Here is a 23,441-nt window from a genome sequence, read left to right as displayed (position 1 = left end):
GCCCATAGTGTTAGGTGAATGGGGTAAATGTAGGGGAATGGGTCTGGGTGGGTTGCGCTTCGGCGGGTCGGTGTAGACTTGTTGGGCTGAAGGGCCTGTTTCCACACTGTGATCTAATCTAATCAATTACAACATTCAAAAGTCATCTGGATGGATACATGAATAGGGAGGGTTTAGAGGGATACGGGCCAAATTCTGGCTAATTGGACAGGTATCTGGTTGGCATGGATGAGTTGGATCAAAGGATCTGTTTCCATGCTGCACAGCTGACCCTATGACTATCTGGCTCGGTACAGGTAGAGGATCCTTTATCCCAAATGCTCGGCACCAGCTGTTTTTCGGAATTTGAAATTTTTCGGTTTTCAGAAGTGACAGTTTAATGATGAAATTTTTGAAAAAAATCTTACTGGAGGGGCAGACTTCTAAGTAAGAGTGTATTTGGCCATGCCCCCTCCAACATAGCATCTGAGTGACACGCATCCAGTGGGTATTGACTTGGGTTAACTGTTTGCTCGCCAAACAACCTTGTTAATGAGAAACAGACCTCACAAATTTCTGAGCTTTTCGGTTTTTGGATGTTTGGATAAAGGATCTTCTATCTGTGCAATGACTCCAATTTGCGCTTTCTGTTGAGCTGGAGTATTGGGCTTATGTCCAAAATGACAATTCTCCTACTCAGCAGATGCTGCCCTAGTTGCTGTGCTTTTCCAGCACCACACTCTCAACTATTTCTGTGTGTGTGTATGTGTGTTCTCGTTCCCTCCCAGACATTATAACCGGATCCCTGTTGATTGCAATGTATTAATAACCATGGTTTATTGTTTAAAATGGTTACACTGCACTGGTGTCTTGTTTAAAGGTCATGTATTTATTGGTCTGTGTGTGTGTGTGTGTGTGTGTGTGTGTGTACATATCCGAAATCCAGATTAGGGTCATCGATCTTACTCAGGAAATCTTCTTGTGCAAATTTCTCAACTTGATTAGCTTCGACGTGTGAAGACGTTTGTTTTTGTTGCAAACTCTGAAGCTCCAGTTTGGTCACAGACTTATTATGGTCCAGAGGAGGCTGTTCAGCCAATTATGCCACATTGACTCTATAATCAAAGCCAACTCTTATCTACTGCTAATCTCTCCCTTTTTTTTGCCATATCCTGGCATGCCGTTACCATCCAAATAACCATCCCATGCCACTCTTGAATGCCTCAATTGAACCTTCCTCCACCACGTTTCCAGGCAACACATTGTACACTCTAACTATTTTTCTCCCATCACCCTGCTTTATTTGCCCATCACTTTAAATCCATGCCCCCTCGATCTTGTTGCATTTACTTGATTTTTGGCGTATCTTCCAAAAAAGCTCTCTCTTTCTTGCAGTGAAAGCATTCTGCCTTGTTTCCAGGTTTGTGTTTCAAAAAACCAAACTTCTGGAAAAGCTCTGCAGGTCTGGGAGCACCTGCGGAGAGAAGTCAGGGTCTGAGGGTCACTCGAACGGAAATGTCAATTGATTTCTCTCCGCAGGTGCTGCCAGACCTGTTGAGTTTTTCCAGCATTTTCTATTTTTGTCTCTGATTTACAGCATCTGCAGTACTTTTTGGTTTTTATTTCACTGTTCACACTTTCTGGCTCGTTTCTGCGCCACAACATTTGGCAGACATTTTGGGCCTTGTACACTTACCAACCCACAATGCCCTGCACCTAGACTTCTGTTCTGTGGTGCTCTTTTCCCATTCCTGTCTTTTTGGGAGCTGTGTGGTCAATGGTAGTTTCCTGATCCAAGGATTTTCTTTTCCCCCTTTTTCCAAATTATGCCAATTTTTATTTGTTGGGCACCTCAGCTGTCTCCCCTACTGAGCTGCTTTCTCCTGGGTGAAAACTTAATTGGACAACAAAAGGATAAAAAGGAATTAATCAGCAATTCCTGCTATAATACAGGCTAGCGTTTAATTATGCTTTATACTTCCATTCTCCCATCCTTCAACCTGTAACAACATTAATAAAAGCATCACCTTGTTTTTTGACTTTTTTTTTAAATTGAATTTGGCACTTTCCAGAATTGTTGAAGGATTTTAAGACAACTTGAATTTTAACTGATGTCTAGGCTTGCACTAAAATCATCTGTTCAGAAGTGTGGCTGGGCAGACCTGAATAGGTTGACTGTTCTAGATTACACCTCCTCCCACCCTGCCCCCTGTAAAAACACCATCCCATATTCCCAATTCCTTCGCCTCCGCCACATCTGCTCCCAGGAGGACCAATTCCAATACCGTACAACCCAAATGGCCGCCTCCTACAAAGACCGCAATTTCCCCTCAGACGTGGTTGACGATGCTTTCCACCGCATCTCCTCCACTTGCCGCACCTCTGCTCTTGAATCCCGCCCCTCCAATCGCCACCAGGACAGAACCCCACTGGTCCTTACCTTCCACCCCACCAACTTCCGGATACATTGTATCATCCTCCGTCATTTCCGCCACCTCCAAACGGACCCCACTACCAGGGATGTATTTCCCTCCCCACCCCTATCAGCGTTCCGGAGAGACCACTCCCTCCGTGACTCCCTCGTCAGGTCCACACCCCCCCACCAACCCAACCTCCACTCCCGGCACCTTCCCCTGCAACCGCAAGAAGTGCAAAACTTGCGCCCAACCCCCCCGCCCCCACCTCCCTCCAAGGCCCCAATGGAACCTTCCATATCCATCGCAAATTCACCTGCACCTCCACACACACCATTTACTGTATCCGCTGCACCCGATGTGGCCTCCTCTACATTGGGGAGACAGGCCGCCTACTTGTGGAACTTTTCTGGGACACCCGCACCAACCAACCCAACTGTCCAATGGCTGAACATTTTGACTCCCCCTCCCACTCTGCCAAGGACATGCAGGTCCTTGGCCTCCTCCATCGCCAGACCCTGACCACACGACGCCTGGAGGAAGAGCGCCTCATCTTCCACCTAAGAACCCTCCAACCACACGGGATGAATGTAGACTTCTCCAGCTTCCTCATTTCCCCTCCCCCACCTTATCTCCGTCCCAACCCCTGGATTCAGCACCGCCCTCTTGACCTGCAATCTTCTTCCCGACCTCTCTGCCCCCACCCCCTCTCCAGCCTATCCCCCTCACCGTCGCCTCCTTCCACCTATTGTATTCCCAGCGTTCCCCCCCTAGCTTTTATCTCAGCTCACTTGGCACACCAGCCTCATTCCTGAAGAAGGGCTTATGCCCGAAACGTCGATTCTCCTGCTCCTTGGATGCTGCCTGGCCTGCTGTGTTTTTCCAGCTCTGGTCTCCAGCATCTGCAGTCCTCGCTTTCTCCTGTTGTGTATGTTTGCCTTACTCATTAGAATCCTGGAATGTGTTGACTTGTTTAACTTCAGACATATCCGTGCCTCAAGTCGTCTTTTTTTTTCAACTGCCCAGTTTAACTTGTTAATCCCATTATTCAAGTCTCTCCGGTTTGGAGTCATGGCGAGTCTAAGCTTGGTGATGGCTTAGTTGATGTTTTTCTAGTACTCCAGGGTGCGGCATGGTGACTTGGTAGTTAGCTCTGCTGCCTCCGAGCAGTGGCGACCCAGGTTCAGTTCCAGCTTTGGGTGGCTGTACAAACTCAACACTGATGATCTCACCATGTCTACGTGGGTTTCCTCCTAAGTCTAAGGATGTGCAGGCTAGGTGGGTTAGCCATGGGGAATGCAGGGATACGGTGAGTTGTTCTTCGGAGGGTCGGTGTAGACTCAATGGGCTAAATCGCCAAAGCTTTTGGAATCGGAAGGATTTCTAATGCTGCTGCTACTCTTCCTGCAACTGTGCAGTCAGGAACCTACAGAATTCTCTGCTACAGAAAGCAATTAAGGCCAAAACATTGGTTGTTTTCAGAGAGAGATACAGTTCCCAGGGCTAAAGGGATCAAAAGGGTACATGAAGAAAGCAGGAACAGGGGACTGAGTTGGATGGTCAGCCATGGTCATACTGAATGGTAGAGCAGGCTGAATGAAAATAGGAGGAGTAGACCAATGTTTTTTGTGATTCAAGTTCCCAACTTTTGCTGTCAGTGAAAAACATTTCTTTTATTCATTTAGTGCCACAGGAGCATAATTGGACAAAAGTTCTCACTGTTCCAAAGGAGGTGGTTTTGGAACAAGTAACCATGTGTTTTGACTGGAGGTGGGTTCTTGAGACCTCTTTCTAACCACACCCCCACCCCCCAAAAAACCTTGTTTCCTTTTGAGTGTGAGTGAGGCCAGTCTCTATGGAGGCAACTTGAATGCAACGATGTTAATGTCATGCAATGTAAAACCACAGATGACAGTGTTGAAGGAGTATAGATCTCTCCTGAGGTAAAAACAATGACTGCAGATGCTGGAAACCAGATTCTGGATTAGTGGTGCTGGAAAAGCACAGCAGTTCAGGCAGCATCCGAGGAGCAAGAAAATCGACGTTTCGGGCAAAAGCCCTTCTTCAGGAATACAGGCAGAGTGCCTGAAGGGTGGAGAGATTGGGGAGAAAGTAGCATAGAGTACTATAGGTGAGTGGGGGTGGGGATGGAGGTGAAAGGTCAAAGGAGGGTGGGGGAAGGTAACAGAGTACAATGGGTAAATGGGGGTGCATCCTTCACTCCGATCTCTCCTGAGACTGAGTATGACTGGGGACATTGCTTGACTTCTGTGTATTGCAATATATGGCGGGATGTCATAGAATCATAAAATTCCTAGTGTTCAGCCTACTGAATTTGCACCAACTCTCCAAAGAGAGGATCCCACCTACCTCATTCCTGTAGCCCCCACACTTTCCCATGAATGCATGGAATGCATTGCCAGCGGTGGTGGTGGAAGCAGAGTCACTGGGGACATTCAAGTGACTGCTGGACATGCACGTGGACTGCAGTGAATTGAGGGGTGCGTAGGTTAGGTTATTTTATTTTAGAGTAGGCACAATTCCTTGGCACAACATCGTGCCTGACCTACACATCTTTGGACTGTGGGAAGAAGCCAGAGCACTTGGAAGAAAGCCACACAGACGGAGAGAATGTGCAAACTCCACACTGACAATCACCCGAGGCTGGAATTGAACCCAGGTCACTGGTGCTGTGAGGCAGCAGTGCTAACCACTGAGCCACAGTGCTGCCCCAAACACTGGGGCAAGACGTTTGTAAAGTTGGTAAGTTGGAGCTGGGTGTGAATATAGGCCACTAATTATGGGAGTAATGTGTGAAGGGGATTGGTGTAAATTCATCCCATACTCTCAACACTTTGTCTCTTTTGAGGGGAGCATGGTGAATAGACCAGGGTGAGCTGTCTATCAATAACTCAATCTATCTGCCTTGTCTGGGTTCTACAAGAAAATATGTTCTGAAAAAGGTGTCCTTCATGTCAGTCTGGCGATTGAATCACTTTAGAGCAGGAGCTGCAACTGTTAACACTCCACCTTTTTACAAAACAAAAGGACTTGTGACCAAATGCTGTGCAACCATTTTGTTCTGCTTTGCAGAGTAGGTTGTGCTTGAGCTAATCACATTAAAATGTTCAAGTTTGATGTCTGACCAGGAACATTTGACCACCATTTCCAAATGGTTGGTTTGCAGTTTCTCCCCTCAGTGTCCCTGCGTGCTCCAAAAGTCTACCTTCTGGCCAATCCAAGAGCAGATGGGCCTTTTGGTGTCATGTGATCAGCACCACTGAAGACGTTCGTCAAGTTAATTGGAACTGAAGACCAGATGTACGGCACAAAGACTCTATAAATGATTTACGATTCCTGTCATTAGCAATGGATCACTCCCTTCTCCTTCAAGATCTCCTGTCCCTAACCCTTCCCCCTCCCAGATGGTTTCCAGGGTGGCTGTAATCACATTAATGCATGAGTGCTTACAGTATTGCACTGTCAAGTGGATTAATGAATACCTGTTGTAGCTTGACAGAGCCTGGTTTATAATTCACCAAGCTGTTTCTGCCAGATGACTGGTTTTGCTCTTTAAATTTGAGCCCAGATATCAATGTGAGAGGGTATCCTATCAAGTGACAGTGTGTGGTGAGGAAACCTTTTTTTTTTGTGCAGTTTGGCAGAAGTTGCTCCAGGTCTGACTACCATTTAAAGGCACTCTGGCAAAATCTTAAATCCACGAGGGCATTCTGGTGTGCAGCAAGCTCCCGTTCTGCTCTGGTTACCCTCAAGAGGGATTAGTTCATGTTTCCTCACTTGTACGTTGCTGCGTTTCTGCGCTGGGAGCTCCCCCGGCTGAGTGACACTGGAGTCCATGGTAAGGCTGACTGCAGACGGTGGTTGACGCTGAGAGCGCACTAGGGCATCACTGTCGATGTTTGAAGGGGGCAGCTGTGCCTGCAATCTTCCTGAGCCAGGCTCTGAGGCTGGGACATGTACACACGCAGAGGGGTCGATGATGACTTGTATCAGAAGGATGAAGGGAAATGGGCACTTCTGCGTAACGTCAACCAAGTGTTCAAACACCAGCATACGCTCCTCCCGGTAGGCACTGATCAATGCTTTCTACTCCTTGTGCTCTGATGTTTTTACACCCCTCTGGAGAAAGTAGGGCTTGAATTCTTAGCTCAGAGGGAGGGACACTGCCACTGCAGAGCTGTTGATCCCATGTATCTGCTGTCCTTGTTCTTCTGGAAAGAAGTGTTTGTATGTTCGGAAGGTGCTGTCTAAGGAGCCTCGGTGAACCTCTGCAGTGCATCTTGTTGGTACACCCCAGCTGCCACTGAGCAACCATGGTGTGTGATATATTTTGTCCTGGTTTTCTTTCTGAAGAGAGGTTTTAAAACTGAAGTGTAGAGCTGTCTATTTGAATCCAACAAAGTAAATAGCTTGTGAGGCCTTGGGATTTTTTTTTTTGTTTTTTATTTTGAAAGGTCAGTACAATAGAAGTAGCGTGACCAGGTGGGGTCAAGCTCCCACAGAACCAGGATGTTTAAGTTCTTTTTTAATTTTTCAGTGGCAGCTGCCGAGGTCTCAGCAGGGTTTGAAAACTGCAGGACATCTCTCCCTGCTACTGAGTTTCCTCAACATTCTTACTCCTGAACTGGAGGACTGCCTTTGCCAAGGATGTGTTTATAGCATATTACTACGTAGTCGTAGAGATGTACAGCCCGTCCAACCCGTCCATGCCGACCATATATCCCAACCCAATCTAGTCCCACCTGCCAGTACCCGACTCGTATCCCTCCAAACCCTTCCTATCCAAATACCCATCCAAATGCCTCTTAAATGTTGCAATTGTACCAGCCTCCACCACATCCTCGGGCAGCTCATTCCATACACGTACCACCCTCTGCGTGAAAAAGTTGCCCCTTAGGTCTCTCTTATATCTTTCCACTCTCACCCTAAACCTATGTCCTCTAGTTCTGGACTCCCTGACCACAGGGAACAGACTTTGTCTATTTATCCTATCCATGCCCCTCATAATTTTGTAAACCTCTGTAAGGTCACCCCTCAGTCTCTGACGGTCCAGGGAAAACAGCCCCAGTCTGTTCAGCCTCTCCCTGTAGCTCAAGTCCTCTAACCCTGGCAAGGTCCTTGTAAATCTTTTCTGAACCCATTCAAGTTTCACAACATCTTTTTCCGATAGGAAGGAGACCAGAATTGCACACAATATTCCAACAGTGGCCTCACCAATGTCCTGTACAGCCGCAACATGACCTCCCAACTCCTGTACTCCATACTCTGACCAATAAAGGAAAGCCTACCAAACACCGCCTTCACTATCCTATCTACCTGCGACTCCACTTTCTAGGAGCTATGAACCTGCACTCCAAGGTCTCCTTTGTTCAGCAACATTCCCTAGGACCCTACCATTAAGTGTATAAGTCCTGCTAAGGTTTGCTTTCCCAAAATGCAGCACCTTGCATTTATGAGTTAAACTCCATCCGTCACTTCTCAGCCCATTGGCCCATCTGGTCCAGATCATGTTGTAATCTGAGGTAACCCTCTTCGCTGTTCACTACACCTCCAATTTTGGTGTCATCTGCAAACTTACTATGCTTACATCCAAATCATTTATGTAAATGACAAAAAGTAGAGGACCCAGCATCGATCCTTGTGGCACTCGACTGGTCACAGGCCTCCAGTCTGAAAAACAACCCTCCACCATCACCCTCTGTCTTCTACCTTTTGAGCCAGTTCTGTATCCAAATGGCTAGTTCTCCCTGTATTGAGATCTAATCTTGCTAATCAGTCTCCCATGGGGAACCTTGTCAAACGCCTTACTGAAGTCCATATAGATCACATCTACTGCTCTGCCCTCATCAATCTTCTTTGTTACTTCTTCAAAAAACTCAATCAAGACCTGATTTCCCCTACACCAAGCCATGTTGACTATCCCTAATCAGTCCTTGCCTTTCCTAATACATGTACATCCTGTCCCTCAGGATTACCCCCAACAACTTGCCCACCACTGAGGTCAGGCTCACCGGTCTATAGTACCCTGGTTTGTCTTTACCACCCTTCTTAAACAGTGGCACCACGTTTGCCAACCTCCAGTCTTCCTGCACCTCACCTGTGACCATTGATGATACAAATATCTCAGCAAGAGACCTAGCAATCCCTTTTCTCTAGCTTCCCAGAGAGTTCTTGGGTACACCTGATCAGGTCCTGGGGATTTATCCACCTTTAACCGTTTCAAGACATCCAGCACTTCCTCCTCTGTAATATGGACATTTTGCAAGATGTCACCATTTATTTTCCTACACTCTATCTTCCATATCCCTTTCCACAGTAAATACTGATGCAAAATATTCATTTAGTATCTCCCCATTTTCTGTGGCTCCACACAAAGGCTGCCTTGCTGATCTTTGAGGGGCCCTATTCTCTCCCTAGTTGCCCTTTTGTCCTTAATATATTTGTAAAAACCCTTTGGATTCTCCTTTTAATTCTATTTGCCAAAGCTATATCATGTCCCGTTTTGCTCTCCTGATTTCCCTCTTAAGTATACTCCTACTTCCTTTATACTCTTCCGAGGATTCACTCGATCTATCCTGTCTATACGTGACATATGCTTCCTTTTTCTTAACAAAACCCTCAATTTCTTTAGTCATCCAGCATTCTCTATACCTACCAGCCTTCCCTTTCACCCTGACAGAAATATACTTTCTCTGGATTCTTGTTATCTCATTTCTGAAGGCTTCCCATTTTCCAGCCGTCCTTTTACCTGCGAACATCTGCCTCCAATCAGCTTTTGAAAGTTCTTGCCTAATACCATCAAAATTGGCCTTTCTCCAATTTAGAACTTCAACTTTTAGATCTGGTCTATCCTTTTCCAACACTATTTTAAATCTAATAGAATTATGGTCACTGGCCCCAAGGTGCTCCCCCACTGACACCTCAGTCACCTGCTCTGCCTTATTTCCCAAGAGTAGGTCAAGTTTTGCACCTTCCCTAGTAAGTACATCCACATACTGAATCAGAAAATTGTCTTGTACACACTTAAGAAATTCCTCTCCATCTAAACCTTTAACATTATGGCAGTCCCAGTCTATGTTTGGAAAGTTAAAATCCCTTACCATAACCACCCTATTCTTGCAGATAGCTGAGATCTCCTTACAAGTTTGTTTCTCAATTTCCTGCTGACTATTAGGGGGTCTATAATACAATCCCAATAAGGTGATCATCCCTTTCTTATTTCTCAGTTCCACACAAATAACTTCCCTGGATGTATTTCAGGGAATATTCTCCCTCAGTACAGCTGTATTGCTATCCCTTATCAAGAATGCCACTCCCCCTCCTCTCTTGCCTCCCTTTCTATCCTTCCTGTAGCATTTCTATCCTGGAACATTAAGCTGCCAGTCCTGCCCATCCCTGAGCCATGTTTCTGTAATTGCTATGATATCCCAGTCCCATATTCCTAACCATGCCCTGAGTTCATCTGCCTTCCCTGTTAGGCCCCTTGCATTGAAATAAATGCAGTTTAATTTATTAGTCCTACCTTGTCCCTGCCTGCCCTGACTTTGTTTTGTTTTGTGTTTCTCAGCTATACCCATCTCAAATCAATCTCTTTCCTCACTATCTCCCTGGGTTTCTCCCCCCCCCGCCCCCACCCCACCTTACTCGTTTAAATCCTTCCAAGCAGTTCGAGCAAATTTCCCTGCCAGTATATTAGTCCCCTTCCAATTTAGGTGCAATCCATCCTTCTTGTAGAGGTCACTTCTACCCCAAAAGAGATTCCAATGATTCAAAAATGTGAATCCTGCTCCTCAGCCATGCATTCCTTTGCTCTATTCCTGCCCTCACTAGCTCTTAGCACTGGGAGTAATCCAGATATTACTACCCTTGAGGACCTCCTTTTTAAATTTCTGCCTAGCTCTCTGTAATCTCTCTTCAGAATCTCAATCTTTTCCCTTCCTATATCGTTGGTTCCAATGTGGACAATGACCTCCTGCTGGCCCTTCTCCCCTGTGAGGACATTCTGCACCCTCTCTGAGACATCCTTGATCCTGGCACCAGGGAAATAACACACCATTCTGCTTTTTCTCTGGCCAGAGAAACGCCTGTCTGTATCTCTGACTACAGAATCCCCTAACACAATTGATTTCTTGGAATCCGACAAACCCCTCGTTGCATTAGAGCCAGTCCCAATACCAGAAACTTGGCTGTTCGTGCTACGTTCCCCTGAGACATTTTCCAAAACCGCATACCTGTTTGAAATGGGTATATCCACAAAAGACTCCTGCCCTAGGTGCCTACCTCTCTTACCTTTCCTGGAGTTAACCCATCTGTGACTGTATCTGAGACTTGCCCCCTCCCCCCCCCCCCCCCCCCTTCCTATAACTGCCATCCATCACAAACTGTAGCTGTTGCAAATTCCTCATCGCTTCTATCTGTCTCTCCAACTGATCCACTCAATCTGATAAATTCTGTTGGATGCGAATCTTATGGCAGATATAATCCGCAGTAACCCTTAAACTCTCTTTAAACTCCCACATCTGAGAAGAAGTACATCTCACTGCAAAGGCCATTTTTGCTCCTTCACAATCTACAGACCCAGAAAATAACACCGTCTTATTCCTCTATAAACATTGCCCCAGGTTAAATTAATAGCTATGGCTTATATTTTAAGTTTAATCAAGAGACTTATCTCCAAAAACATATAATCAAGAAAGAATCCACTATACTCACTACTGCAGCCTTTCTCTTGGACAGACTTAAAACAACAATTAACTTATCTGATTCTGTGCTGTGAACTTCACCCAACAGTTCCTCCAAGATTAGTTGTGAAATTCACTGTTAATTTTCCCAGATGCACTCCGATGTCCAGTGACACATGAATTCAAAAACAGCAAAGGCAGTAACTGTGCTGTGTCTGTCTGTGTCTGTCTGTGTCTGTCTGTGTCTGTCTGTGTCTCCTGCACTGTCCTCACCATGTGCTTCCTTTGTCTGCTCTTCTCCCTTTTTAAAACTGCTGTTGTTTTGACTTTTTTTTTCCCCAAACTTCCAAACAATGCAACAGCATATAAAACAGTAACAGTAAAACCTAAAATACCTTTTTTTTTTAAAAAAAAAGGAGCAGCTCTTACAGCCAGAAATTTTTCCCATCCTCTATCTGGGTATCATGGTATATCTGAATTTTGGTGGCCTCCTACTTTGGTTACCCGAAAAACCACAGTTGAGTGAGAGACTTGAATTCTCCCATCAAAATTGGACATTACTAGAAAGACTGACAATTGTTATCATCCCCAACTGCCCTTGGGTTGGAGAGGTAATTTTGGCACAATTAGTGAACCACATTTGCAAGCCACTCAATGAGGTTGTGGGTCTACTTATGGACTGCAGCAGCTCAAAAAGGCAGCACACCAACTTCTCAAGGGGCAACTGGGGCCCAGCCAGCGATGTCCTGTCCCACGAGTGAATAAACAAAAACTAAGGGCAATTATGATTCAAACCCATCACTGTGGATCCAAATCCAGACTAAGTCAGGACTTCATTCCTTCTAGGAAGTACATAAGAGGACCAGGCAGTTCTTGATCACCATCATTTTGAGACTAGCTTTTAATTCCTGATTTGTTCATGGAGCTTCAGTTCCACTGGCTGGTGTGCTGGGATTTGAACCTGTGTACCAGCCTGGGCCTCTGGATTACTGTTAGGCTAACTCTATCACATGCTGATCTGGCTACTCCTACTCCCCTCCCATTGTCATAGCTCGAGTAGGAAGAAGTGTTCCACCTCAGCATGAGGATAAGGGGACCCTATCCTTCCCCCTACTCCTCTCTGTGAAGGGGGGACAAATTCATTGTCAGTCTATGTTTAAAAATCACACAATATCAGGCTTATTTGGTAGCACTATCTTTCTGAGCGCTGCTCCTTCATCAGGTGGTTCTCTGAAAGCTAGTGCTTTCAAATAAACCTGTTGCTCTATAACCTGGTGTTGAGTTGTTTTTTTAAACTTTGCCCATGCCAGTCCAGCACTGGCTCCGTCACATCATTGCCACCAGTCTAGCCACCCTGCTGTGATGAAGGGAGTTTAAACTTCCGTCCTAATGTTTAGAATCCGTGAAAGCTAATTGAGTATAGGTATTGCGATGTCATGTTGCAGCTGTACAAGACATTGGTTAGGCCACTTTTGGAATACTGTGTTCAGTTCTGATCTCACTGCTATAGGGAGAATGTTGTGAAACTTGTAAGGGTTCAGAAAAGATTTACAAGGATGTTGCCAGGGTTTGAGCTCGGGAGAGGCTAAGTAGGCTGAGACTATTTTCCCTAGAGCATCAGAGGCTGAGGGATGACCTTATAGAGGTTTATAAAATCATGAGGGGCATGGATATGGTGAATAGCCAAGACTTTTTTTTTTTTCCCCCAGGAAACACGAGTCCAGAATAGAGGGCATAGGTTTAGGGTGAGAGGGGAAAAATTTAAAAGGGACCGGAGGGACCACTTTTTCATGCAGAACATTGTGCACATATGGAATGAGCTGCCAGAGGAAGTGATGGAGGCTGGTACAATTACAGCATTTAAAAGTCATCTGGATGGGTACATGAATAGGAAGGGTTTAGAGGGATATGGGCCACGTGATGGCAAATGGGGCTAGATTAGATTAGGTTAGGATATCTGGTCGGTGTGGACAAGTTGGACTACAGAGGAACCTCAGTTATTCGAAGGACGCAGGTGGGGAATATTTCGTTTGGTTAATTGAATTCTGGATAATCTAATGCTGGGTGACCTAGTTTAGCCAACCATTGGGCCCTTGCGATCATCCCGGATAATCCGATATTTGGATAATTGCCATTTAATTGAGGTACCTTTGTAAAGGGTCTACTTTGTGCTGTACAATTCTATGACTGTGTGAAAAATCTTTTTTGAGCGTAATCCTGGATTACGCCTGAAACTAGATTTGTATTTATTTTAGTTGTTACTAGGCGATTTCTTCCTCTGTCTGTGTGTGCACACCCTGCCACACACTCCCTTCACGTTTTTCCATCCTCCCTCTTCCCTTATCACTCATCATTTCCCCCCCCCCCCCCCCCCCCCCCCCCCCCCAACCATGTTCATTGTCACCACTGCTTTCGATTCCAGACTTGATGAGTTTAATTTTAATTCCACAAGCTGTTGTGATGGGGCACTGTGACTGTACTAAACTATGGTACAAGCTGTTATTAGCACTGGAAATACCTATCTCAGTGAAATGCTGGGGCTCGGGAAGACTACACAGAAATTGAAGGAGTGCCAAATTGTGACAGCCTTCGAGTACAGGAAGATCTGGATGGGGTGGTCAGAGATAAATGGGATTCCATCCAGATAAGTGTGAGGTGATGAAGGATAAGCAAGACAAAAGAAAACATGAGTGGTAGAACCTTGGAAAGCACTAAGGATCAGAGGGACCTTTTTAATGTGGATGTGCACCAGTCCCTTAAGATATGAAGACAGTTAAATAACATGGTTACAAAGACACATTGTCTTTATTAGCCAAGGTATAGAGTTTGAGTGGGGAGGTGATGCTGGTCAGGTATAAGACATTGGTTAGGCCACAGCTAGAGTATATAGGCAATTCTGGACTCCATGTTAATAGGCGGGATGTGATAGCACTGGGGAGGGTGTAGAAGAGATTTACCAAGATATGGCCTGGACTGGAGAGTTTCAGTGATGGAAAGATTGGACAGACTAGGGTTGTTTTCCTTTTGAGCAGAGGAGATTGAGAGGGGACGTGGTTGAGATAGGCAATATTGTGTTCAATTCTGGTTGCCACATTACAGGAAGGATGTGGAGCTTTGGACAGGGTGCAGAAGAGGTTTACCAGGATACCCTCTCATCCAAGCAGTATGAGCTAAAGGAAAAAACTCATTGTTTTCTCCAGAGTGGTGGAGTCTGAAGGGAGACTTGATAGAAGTCTATAAAATTGAGATGCATAGATGAGGGTTGATGGTCAGAATCTTAATCCCAGAGTTGAAATGATTCTCACTAGGGGGCATCCAATTATACAGAGTGGTAGATGTCTGGAACACGCTATGGGTGACGGTGGAGGCAGATACGATACGGGTGTTTAGGGGACTTTTAGATAAGCACATGAGTAAGCAAGGATTGGAGGCAGAAGTGAGCAGTTTGATTAGGTACCCTGTTTAGAACAGCATGGTGGGCTGCAGGGCCTGTTCTATGATTAAAAAGGGAAACCTGGATTATTAAAGCTTGTTCTAGGCCTCGATAGCGATGTAACAATGTGGGCTGCACTCTTCACTGTAATTAATAATGGAGATTTAATTACAGATAAATCTTTCCCCCTCCAGTAACACAAGCTGACCATGAACCGTCTGTCTCTCTCCAGGGGGATTATGTCTGGTTGGATCTGAAGACTGGACGAGAGTTCGAAGTTCCTATCGGGGCAGTAGTGAAACTCTGTGACTCCGGACAAATTCAGGTTGTGGACGATGAAGGCAATGTGAGTATTCTGCCATCTGTTTACCGCCATGTCGTCATTCTGTTACAGTCTTCTATTCCTTCACACTGGTCAGTCTCTCTTACACCAGACTAATCAATTAATGTAGATTCAACACACTTCAAAATCTCAAGCAGATTTGGTTTTCAGATAAACTTATAAATTGTTCTGTAACTAAAACTTGGGAAGAGATCCTTTAGTCATAGAGGTGTACAGCACGGAAACAGACCCTTCAATCCAACTCATCCATGCTGACCAGCTAATCTAAATAAATCTATTGTCATTTGCCAGCACTTGTCCCTCTAAACCCTTACTGTTCATATACCCATCCAGATGCCTTTTTAAATGTTGTATTTGTATCAGCCTCCAATTCCTCTGGCAGCTCATTCCATACACACACCAGCCTCTGTATGAAAACATTGCCCCTTAGATCCCTTTTAAATCTTTCCACGCTCTCTCACCCTAAACCTATGCCTTCTAGTTTTGGACTCCCCCACCCTGGGGAAAAGACCTTGGCCATTCACTCTATCCATGCCCCTCATGATTTTATAAACCTCTATAAGGTCACTCCCCTCAGCCTCCAATGCTCCAGGGAAAACAGCCCCAGTCTTTCATCCCTATAGCTCAAACTCTCCAACCCTGGCAAAACCCTTGTAAATCTTTTCTGAACGGTCTCCAGTTTCGCAGCATCCTTCCTATAGAAGGGAGACCCAGAATTTTATGTGCAGTCTACAACTGACCTAACCAATGTCCTGTCCAGCCACAATATGACCTTCCAACTTCGATACTCAATGCTCTGACCAATAAAGGTAAGCATACCAAATGCTGCCTTCACCACCCTGTCTACCTGGGAGTCCACTTTCAGGGAACAATGAGCCAGCACCCCAAGGTCACGAGCAGCTCAAGTATGCTGCTGGTAATATGGATGATCCTAGACCTTGGCTCATTTAGGTTTACAGCTGTTAAAGCAGTAACACAACTTTCATATTTCCCTAAGGGAAAATATCATGAACCAAATGAAAACATTGACCCTGTAAATCAAAGTATTTATGAAGAAGCCAGGATGGTAACATTTTGAGGCTGTATATAATATGTAGGTGTGTTATATAGATGTCTGGATTGCATGATAGGATAACTTGTGGAAGAACTAAACTTGAGTGTGTTTTCAATAGTTTGTGCATTGGTCTCTTGTGTTTTTTTGGATCGATTGTTTGAATATTGGTTGCACTCAGAAAATGAAGGTGTGTATCTTTTGCGGGTTCTGTGCAAGGCTGGAGTGCTATGTGGTTTCTGGGTCTCCTCAACATTGCATCAGTTGGTGGTTTGACTTTATGGAATTTCTGCTCATTGCACACTGGGTACCTTTTATGGATAACCAGGATCCTTTGGTTGGATGTGTGACTCTGATATTCTGTCCCTTATTTGGATTTGGCAGTAATGCACCACTGTAACATCAGTCATGCACAATCCATTATTTTCCTTTTTGTTTTTCATGACATTTGTGCTATATTTCCAACCCAGGTCAGCTCAGTGGTTAGTACTGGTGCCTCACATCACCAGGATCGGAGTTTGATTCCAACCTCTGAGTTTGCATGTTCTCCCGGTGTCTGCGGCGTTTGCTCAGGTTTCCTCCCACAGTTAAAGATGTACAGGTTAGGGAGGGTTGGCCATGCTAAACTGCCCATAGTGTTGAGGGATGTGTAGGTTAGGTGGGTTAGCCATGGGAAATACGGGGTTACAGGGATGTGGTAAGTGTGAGTGGGATAGTCTTTGGAGGTCAGTGTGGATTTAATGGGCTCGGTGGCCTGCTTCCACACCTGTAGGGATTCTATTTCTGAACTTAGAAGGATAAAGGTTGGACAACATTTACCCTAGCTTGCCTTCCAGATGTGATCTTTGGTTCTGGTAGGCCTCTATCCTTCATTTAGTGGTGAACTCCATTTGCTCAGTAGGATGTGATGTTGTGAGGAGGGTGCCACTTGGTGTATTCCCCATTTTGCATAAAAGGTCTGTCTGTAATGTGGCCCATTGCCAAGTGTGGTCCCTGAACAGGACAGAGTCAAGGAGTGTGGTGCTGGAAAAGCACAGCCAGTGCATCCGAGGAGCAGGAGAGGTTGAAGTTTCAAGCCAGAAGCTCTTATCGGGATTCCCGATGAAGAGCTTGATGCTTGAAACGTCAACTCTCCTGCTCCTCAGATGCTGCCTGACCTGCTGTGCTTTTCCAGTGCCTCACCCTTTGACTCTGATCTCCAGCATCTGCAGTCCTCGCTTTCTCCTGTTGTACAGGACAGGATGAATATTTTATTCGTTGAATCTGCCACACATTGTTCTTGAACTATCTGACAGTTGGAAATTTGGATAATTACATGGGGCATAGATGAAAACCACCACCATGTACCATGAATAAAGCTGTTACTATCTTTCAGGGACTGACCGAGCCTTGGGGGGCGTGTACAGAGTCGAGAGTGTGCCGCTGGGAAAGCCCAGCAGTCAGGCAGCATCCGAGTAGAATTGACATTTTGAGCAAAGGAATTCCTGATGGATGGCTTATGCCTGAATTCTCCTGCTCCTCAGATGTTGCCTGACCTGTGCTTTTCCACTACCACACTCTAGACTCTGATCTGCAGTCCTCACTTTCTCCGGGGTGTGTACAGATTCTTGGTGTTGATGAGGTTAGTGACTCTCGCTCGCCTTGTATCTTCTCAGTGTCTCCTTATTACCATTGTCATTGATCACTTGCCCAGTATACAGGATCCCGTGCCAGGTATTGTGTTCCCTCGATGGCCATATGTCTGTACTACAGCTGTGATAGTTCGCCCTGGCCAAGAGCATTGATTGCAAGCACGTGTTTAGAAATTTATAAACCATCCCTTTTACACATTCCCATCTCATGAGATAGTTTGTTCATCCCTGTCTGGCCAAAAGTATCTGACAGCGCCTGGCACCTCTTGTATCGTGTCTGGCCATCTTTCTCCAATAATATTTCAAAATGTTTTCAGTCGTGGCTTGATAACTGTTTATTTCCAGAGTTGGTTGTATTGGTGTTCAGTAAAAGTCATCAGATTGACCCTTTTTTTTTTAGTGTGTTTTCCACCCCAGTGTCCATATTGACTCCTTGTAAATCTAATGGAGTATTGGCATTCTTACTGGGATTTGGTAATCAGTTCACAGTGGCAGTTTGGGTATCAGGTTTATAGCAAATGCCAAAGTTACATCCCTGTCCTTTTTTCCAAAGAGTTGTTGTAGTATTGGTGATACATTTGTCAGTGGTTTGTGTGGCCAATCATTTCCATTTTCAATCAGTTTCCAAGGTGAAACATTTGGTGATAAAATGGCTTTAAGTGGTGTGTTTACCCCTCTTGGAGAGATTTTAAGGCAGAGGTACCATTGTGTTTATCAAAAACTCCTAAAGTAAACAACTTGTGAAGCCTTAGAATGTGTGTATTTTTCTTTAAAATGTTGCAACAATAGAAGCAGCCTGGCTGGGTGGGGTCAAGCTCCCATAGAACCAGGGATTTTAGTTTTTACTTTCAGCAGTTGTTGCTGGGGTCTCAGCAGGATTTGGAAGCTGCAGTCCATCTCTCCCTACTACACTGTCCCTCTGGGGTTTTTCTCTACATTTTCCTCTCTGTTATAGCTAAAAGCTGGGGGGGGTTTCTCTGCTGCTAGAGTTGCAGGTGAGAAAATCTGCATTCTGAATTCACCTTTTTGCCAAGTGTGTTTGGAATGGAACTATATTGGAACAGTTAATTAATAGTTGTTAATCTGTTACTCTAAGTTTACTTTTTTTTGCTGCATTTTAGTGTTTGAAAAAATGTATTTGCTTTTAAATATGGTAGTTTGACCAAATGAATTGCATTTGGAATGCAACATCTTACATCTACCTTTTCAAAATAAGAAAAGGTTAGGGTCCAGGCTATCTTCTGAATATTGAGGGGACTTGGTCTGGTCCATAACAATTTTGCTTCTCCAACAGGTCCATATAGAACCTTGTCACATTGAGGGCCAGAGCAAGTATTTCCCACTCTGTGATGGAATAATTGGATTGTACTTGTGATAGACTTTTGCATTGAAATGCTATTGGTTCAACATTGAATGATGTACCTTCCAGCTCTTGCTAAAACCCTCGAGCAAGCACTGAGCAAGCAGGAGGATGGCTGTATATCCATTAGAACTTAGCCAGAGCTCCACAGTTGCCATTACCTCTGACCCCATGGCCTTACCTTGGGGAAGTGCTGCCAGAGAATAATAAGACTAATGTCTAAGGCAGTTCTTTGCCTGCTGTATGCAATGTCAGACTGGTGTCTCTGTGTCTGAGGCTAATGCTGTTGTTTCTAAATGTGAAAAATGTTCCATTTACCCTTAAGCCCCCTGAGCATCAACATGTGCTAATTAATCAACGTGACAAATTGTAAGAGATCTACTTGAACTTCCACAAGTACAATGTTACATAAACAAAAATGTCCTCCATATTAATTAATGCTTAGTTGTTGCCCAATCATTCTAATGGTCATAACATTTTTCCCATTTTTACGTTGCCATTATACTGTTTCCTGTGACTGAAGAGACCGTCTTAGTCTTAGAGCAGGAATATAATCTATTTTTCTGTAAGAGCCTCAGAAATGTAGTGAGCTCAGATGAGATCCTAGGGTGGGGGAGTTTAAAACTAGAGGCATAGGTTTAGGGTGAGAGGGGAACGATTTAAAAGGGACCTGAGGGGAAACTTTTCATACAGAGGAGTGTGTGTGTATATAGAATGAGCTGCCAGAGGAAGTGGTGGAGGCTGGTACAATTGCAACATTTTAAGAAGCATTTGGATGGGTATATGAATAGGAAGGGTTTGGAGGGATATGGGCCAAATGCTGGCGAATGGGCTAGGTCAGATTGGAATGCCTGATCAGAAGGATCTGTTTCTGTGCTGTACATCTCAAACTCTGTAGGACGTTGTTACATTGCTAAAGACCTGTGATGCTTTCTTTTAATCTGAGTGTACAAAGTCACTGCTAATTATTTTAACCATTGATACAGGTAGGAATTGGCTGTGTCATTTATTTCTTTGTCCAAGTGAAGCAATAGTGTAAACGCAGACTCTTTCTGTTGTCTGTTTCCCTCCCGGACCTCCCAGGAGCACTGGATTTCCCCTCAGAATGCCACCAATATTAAGCCAATGCATCCAACGTCCATCCATGGGGTGGAAGATATGATCCGCCTGGGAGACTTGAACGAAGCTGGAATTCTGCGTAACCTCCTCATCCGGTATAGGGAGCGTTTAATTTATGTGAGTATGAACCAGCATCCTACAGTTTCTTGAGAGCAGTGAACAGATGAGTGTGGGCTTTTTAAAATGCATTTCTGTTTGAGGTATGAGATGTGCTCATTGGATTGGCAAATGGATGAACAAACCGTTCTATTCTCACAGACAAAGAGCTAACATGCTTGCCCATTACAATGCCTGACCATCTTGATAATTAAATTACTCCTTGCCATTTCCATAAACCATTGCAAATGCTTAACCTATGGAAGGCTGGATCCTTTTGAGTTATTTGATTCCTATATGTTTAATACGCTAACGTTGGGTTCAATTCCCACACCAGCCCACGCCATCACGAAGGTCCCACTTTTGCAATACTGTACCTTGAGTAAAATATGGTGATCCTCTGGTTAAACTCGCCATCAGTCATTCTTCTCTCTCTGAGAGCGCAACCTCTTACAGTCCTTCTGAGATGGTGCCAACTTTACCAATTTCTTTCACGTTGTTTCCATGGAGCTGCTTACACAGTAGGACTGTGCTGACATTAATGAGTAGCTCCCCAGTATCTGCGTTTCATAAAAGGTTGTATGCCAGTGGCAAGAGGTACTTGGAATGAAGGTACTTTGAGTTGACCCTGCTATTGGAGGCTTCGCGATGTCTTCCTCGCCACCGAGAGTATTCTGTTGGGCAAACGCATCTAAATTGTACAAATGATGTGAGCTGAGTTGGTCTATCAACCTTCGCTGGGACTTCTCTGGGCCTTGGAAGACAGGCCTCCACCCCTCTAGTTGCTTGGATTGGTTCCAGGGGAAGCCACTGGAGCCATGCACCAAGCGGTTTGGTCTTTGGTGTGGCTTGGGAGAGTTGGGAGGGGGTGGGGATTGTTGTGTGTGGCCGAGGAACTGCTGCTTTTTGGCTCCCTACTTATTGTAGCTGTGATGCTTGAAAAATAGATGGAGTGATCCTAACTCTCCTTTTGGTTCCTCTGCATTTGGTCGTCTTTTATTTTCTGTGTTGTGACACTTTTTTTTTGTTTTTTGCATTGACTGACTGCTTTGGGATATCCTGAAGACATGAATGGCGCTATATAAATGTTTGAAAACAAAACTTTATTTCAAAACTGTGCCCTTTTTTTATTTGTACCTGTTTCCCGGCCTTTGCTTTTAATCTGTTGCCTACTTTTTCTGCAGACAAACTGTGGAGGGAGGGTAAGTAATCGCTATGAACACCAACTCCAACTTAAGTATAACACGTTACGACACACACAATTGTTCACCTCCATCTTCAAAGGCTGCACTCTGCATGGCTCAAACTTGGTATTGGGTTTCCCATCTCATTAAGAGCACCTCTTTTATGTTGTCATCGGTGCATTATATAACCATTTTCATTCTATAAGTGACTTCCTCCTGTTCCTGTGTAATTTGATTCATGCTATCAGTGTCCTGTTTCGGTGTCAGGTCATCTTGGTCGGTGTTGGCTGTTAATAAGAAACTTGACAAATGTTGCATTTGCTGAATTTTATTTTAATAATCCATCAAGTGGTGATTTTGGCTTGGGGACAGGGATTGTTGTTAATTCTATTTAACGTAGATTACAGATGTCTCGGTGTAGCCAGGACTCGTGTCGGTTCTTGACTCCAGATGTTGGGAGATAATCTGATGGCACGACTAAGGATGAGGAGCTATCCTACGTAGGAACAGGAGTAGGCCATTCGGTCCTTCAGGCCTGCTCCATCATTCTGGCTAATCATCCAACTCCATCCCCTATTCCCACTTTTCCCACAGCCTCTTTATTCCTTAGCTTTAAGAACTACATCTAACTCCGTTTTGTTTTGTCCTGGGGTGATGAGAGAATTCCGTGTCAGTGGTTCTGGAGGATATCTATGAAAGGCATTTGAGATATTAGCCGAGCTAGCTGCTGTGAAATGTATATCCTTACCTCATCAACAACAATCCTGGCTAGATTTTTTTCAAATCAAATCCAACCTGTTCAGCGATGTTAAGATATACCTCTGGAGCAGCAGGGACTGCTGGTCTAGAGGTAACAAAATGATATTACCACACCAGAGCTCCCTATAATCCAATCTATACTGGGCACCTTTTTAATATGGTAAACAGTCCAAGGCGCACAGGAAATGTGCATATTGAGCAGCAGTGGCGTGCTTGCACAGATGATGATTGAGATGGAGGAGCAAACTTGAAGGGTCATTAAATCAGATGTCCAGCACCGAAACATTCCCTTCTGTCCACATCATCCATGCCAACCAGATATCCTACTTTAATCTAGTCCCATTTGCCAGCATTTGGCCCATATCCCCTCTTAAACTCTTCCTATTTGTGTGTCCATCCAGATGCCTTTTTAAATTTGTAATTGTACCAGCCTCCACTTCCTCTGGCAACTCATTCCATACACGCACCATCCTCTGAGTGAAAGTGTTATCCCTTTAGGTCCCCTTTTATATCTTTCCCCTCTCACCTTAAACCTCTAGTTTTGGGCTCCCTTACCCTGGGGAAAAGATCATGACTACTCACCCAATCCATGCCCCTCATGATTTTATAAACCACCTATTAGTTCAGCCCTCAGCCTCTGATGCTCCAGCCTTTTCAGCCTCCCCCTATAGGTCAAATCCTCCCAACCCTGGCAACATCCTTAGAAATATTTTCTGAAGTCTTTGAGGTTCTCAACATCTGTCCAATAGCAGCAATTCCTGGCTGTTCAGCAATGACACGCACTCACTTTTGCAGTCAAGTGTAGCCCTGGAAGGTTTTTGGTTGTATGGAATGGAACTGTGGTCCCATAAGGATCGGTACTGGGAGCTCTCTTCATGGCTATTATCAACAATTTATTTCCACACAAATAACTGAAGTATTGCATTAGGTGCGAAACGCAAGGAAGTGGTGTATTTCCATATGAAGATGAGTCTATACAGTCAGAATTTTTTTTTTTAAAAAAAAACAAGCACTGGGCTATGTTTTTGAGGCAGAATTGAAAAGTAGGAAGGTTTCTTAAACTGGTTGGTGTGTAGTATGGGTTAGAGTCCACCCAAAGTATTGCATCCAATTCTGGTCACTGTGTTAGAATCTACAGAGCCACTGTAGAAGGTGAGCTGGGGACGTGAGGGAAAATGGATTTACAAACTTGATGCCATTTTTTAAAAAATTCCCCCTCCAGAGTGTGGGTGTCATTGGCTGGGCCAGTATTTATTGGCTGTCCCTAGTTGCCCTTGAAGGTAGTGGTGAGCTGCCTCCCTTGTAAATGTACTATAGGAAGTCTTCACAATTACGAGGCTATGGGCCAAGTGCTGGAAAAGGGGATTAGA

General features: G+C 44.7%; 1 protein-coding gene across 4 annotated transcripts in view; it reads left to right on the top strand.

Annotated features, from left to right (window-relative positions):
* myo7aa (myosin VIIAa) overlaps positions 1 to 23,441 on the top strand; it is a 194,659-nt gene that overhangs the window by 5,010 nt on the left and 166,208 nt on the right. For 2 of the 4 annotated variants that reach the window (XM_087988418.1, XM_087988419.1), the window contains exons 1-3: positions 6,088 to 6,479; positions 14,761 to 14,874; positions 19,997 to 20,149. In XM_087988418.1, coding sequence (XP_087844544.1) covers positions 6,369 to 6,479; positions 14,761 to 14,874; positions 19,997 to 20,149 — 378 coding nt within the window. In that variant the 5' untranslated portion in view covers positions 6,088 to 6,368. Of the gene's footprint in view, positions 1 to 6,087; positions 6,480 to 14,760; positions 14,875 to 19,996; positions 20,150 to 23,441 lie in introns of those variants that run through there. The other 2 variants (XM_087988417.1, XM_087988416.1) reach the window with 1 other exon arrangement.

Source organism: Chiloscyllium plagiosum, unplaced genomic scaffold, assembly GCF_037043375.1.
Source record: "Chiloscyllium plagiosum isolate Xiang-an unplaced genomic scaffold, Cpla_swu_hap1 HiC_scaffold_6, whole genome shotgun sequence".
Taxonomy (NCBI): domain Eukaryota; kingdom Metazoa; phylum Chordata; class Chondrichthyes; order Orectolobiformes; family Hemiscylliidae; genus Chiloscyllium; species Chiloscyllium plagiosum.
This window is presented reverse-complemented; position numbering and strand designations above follow the sequence as displayed.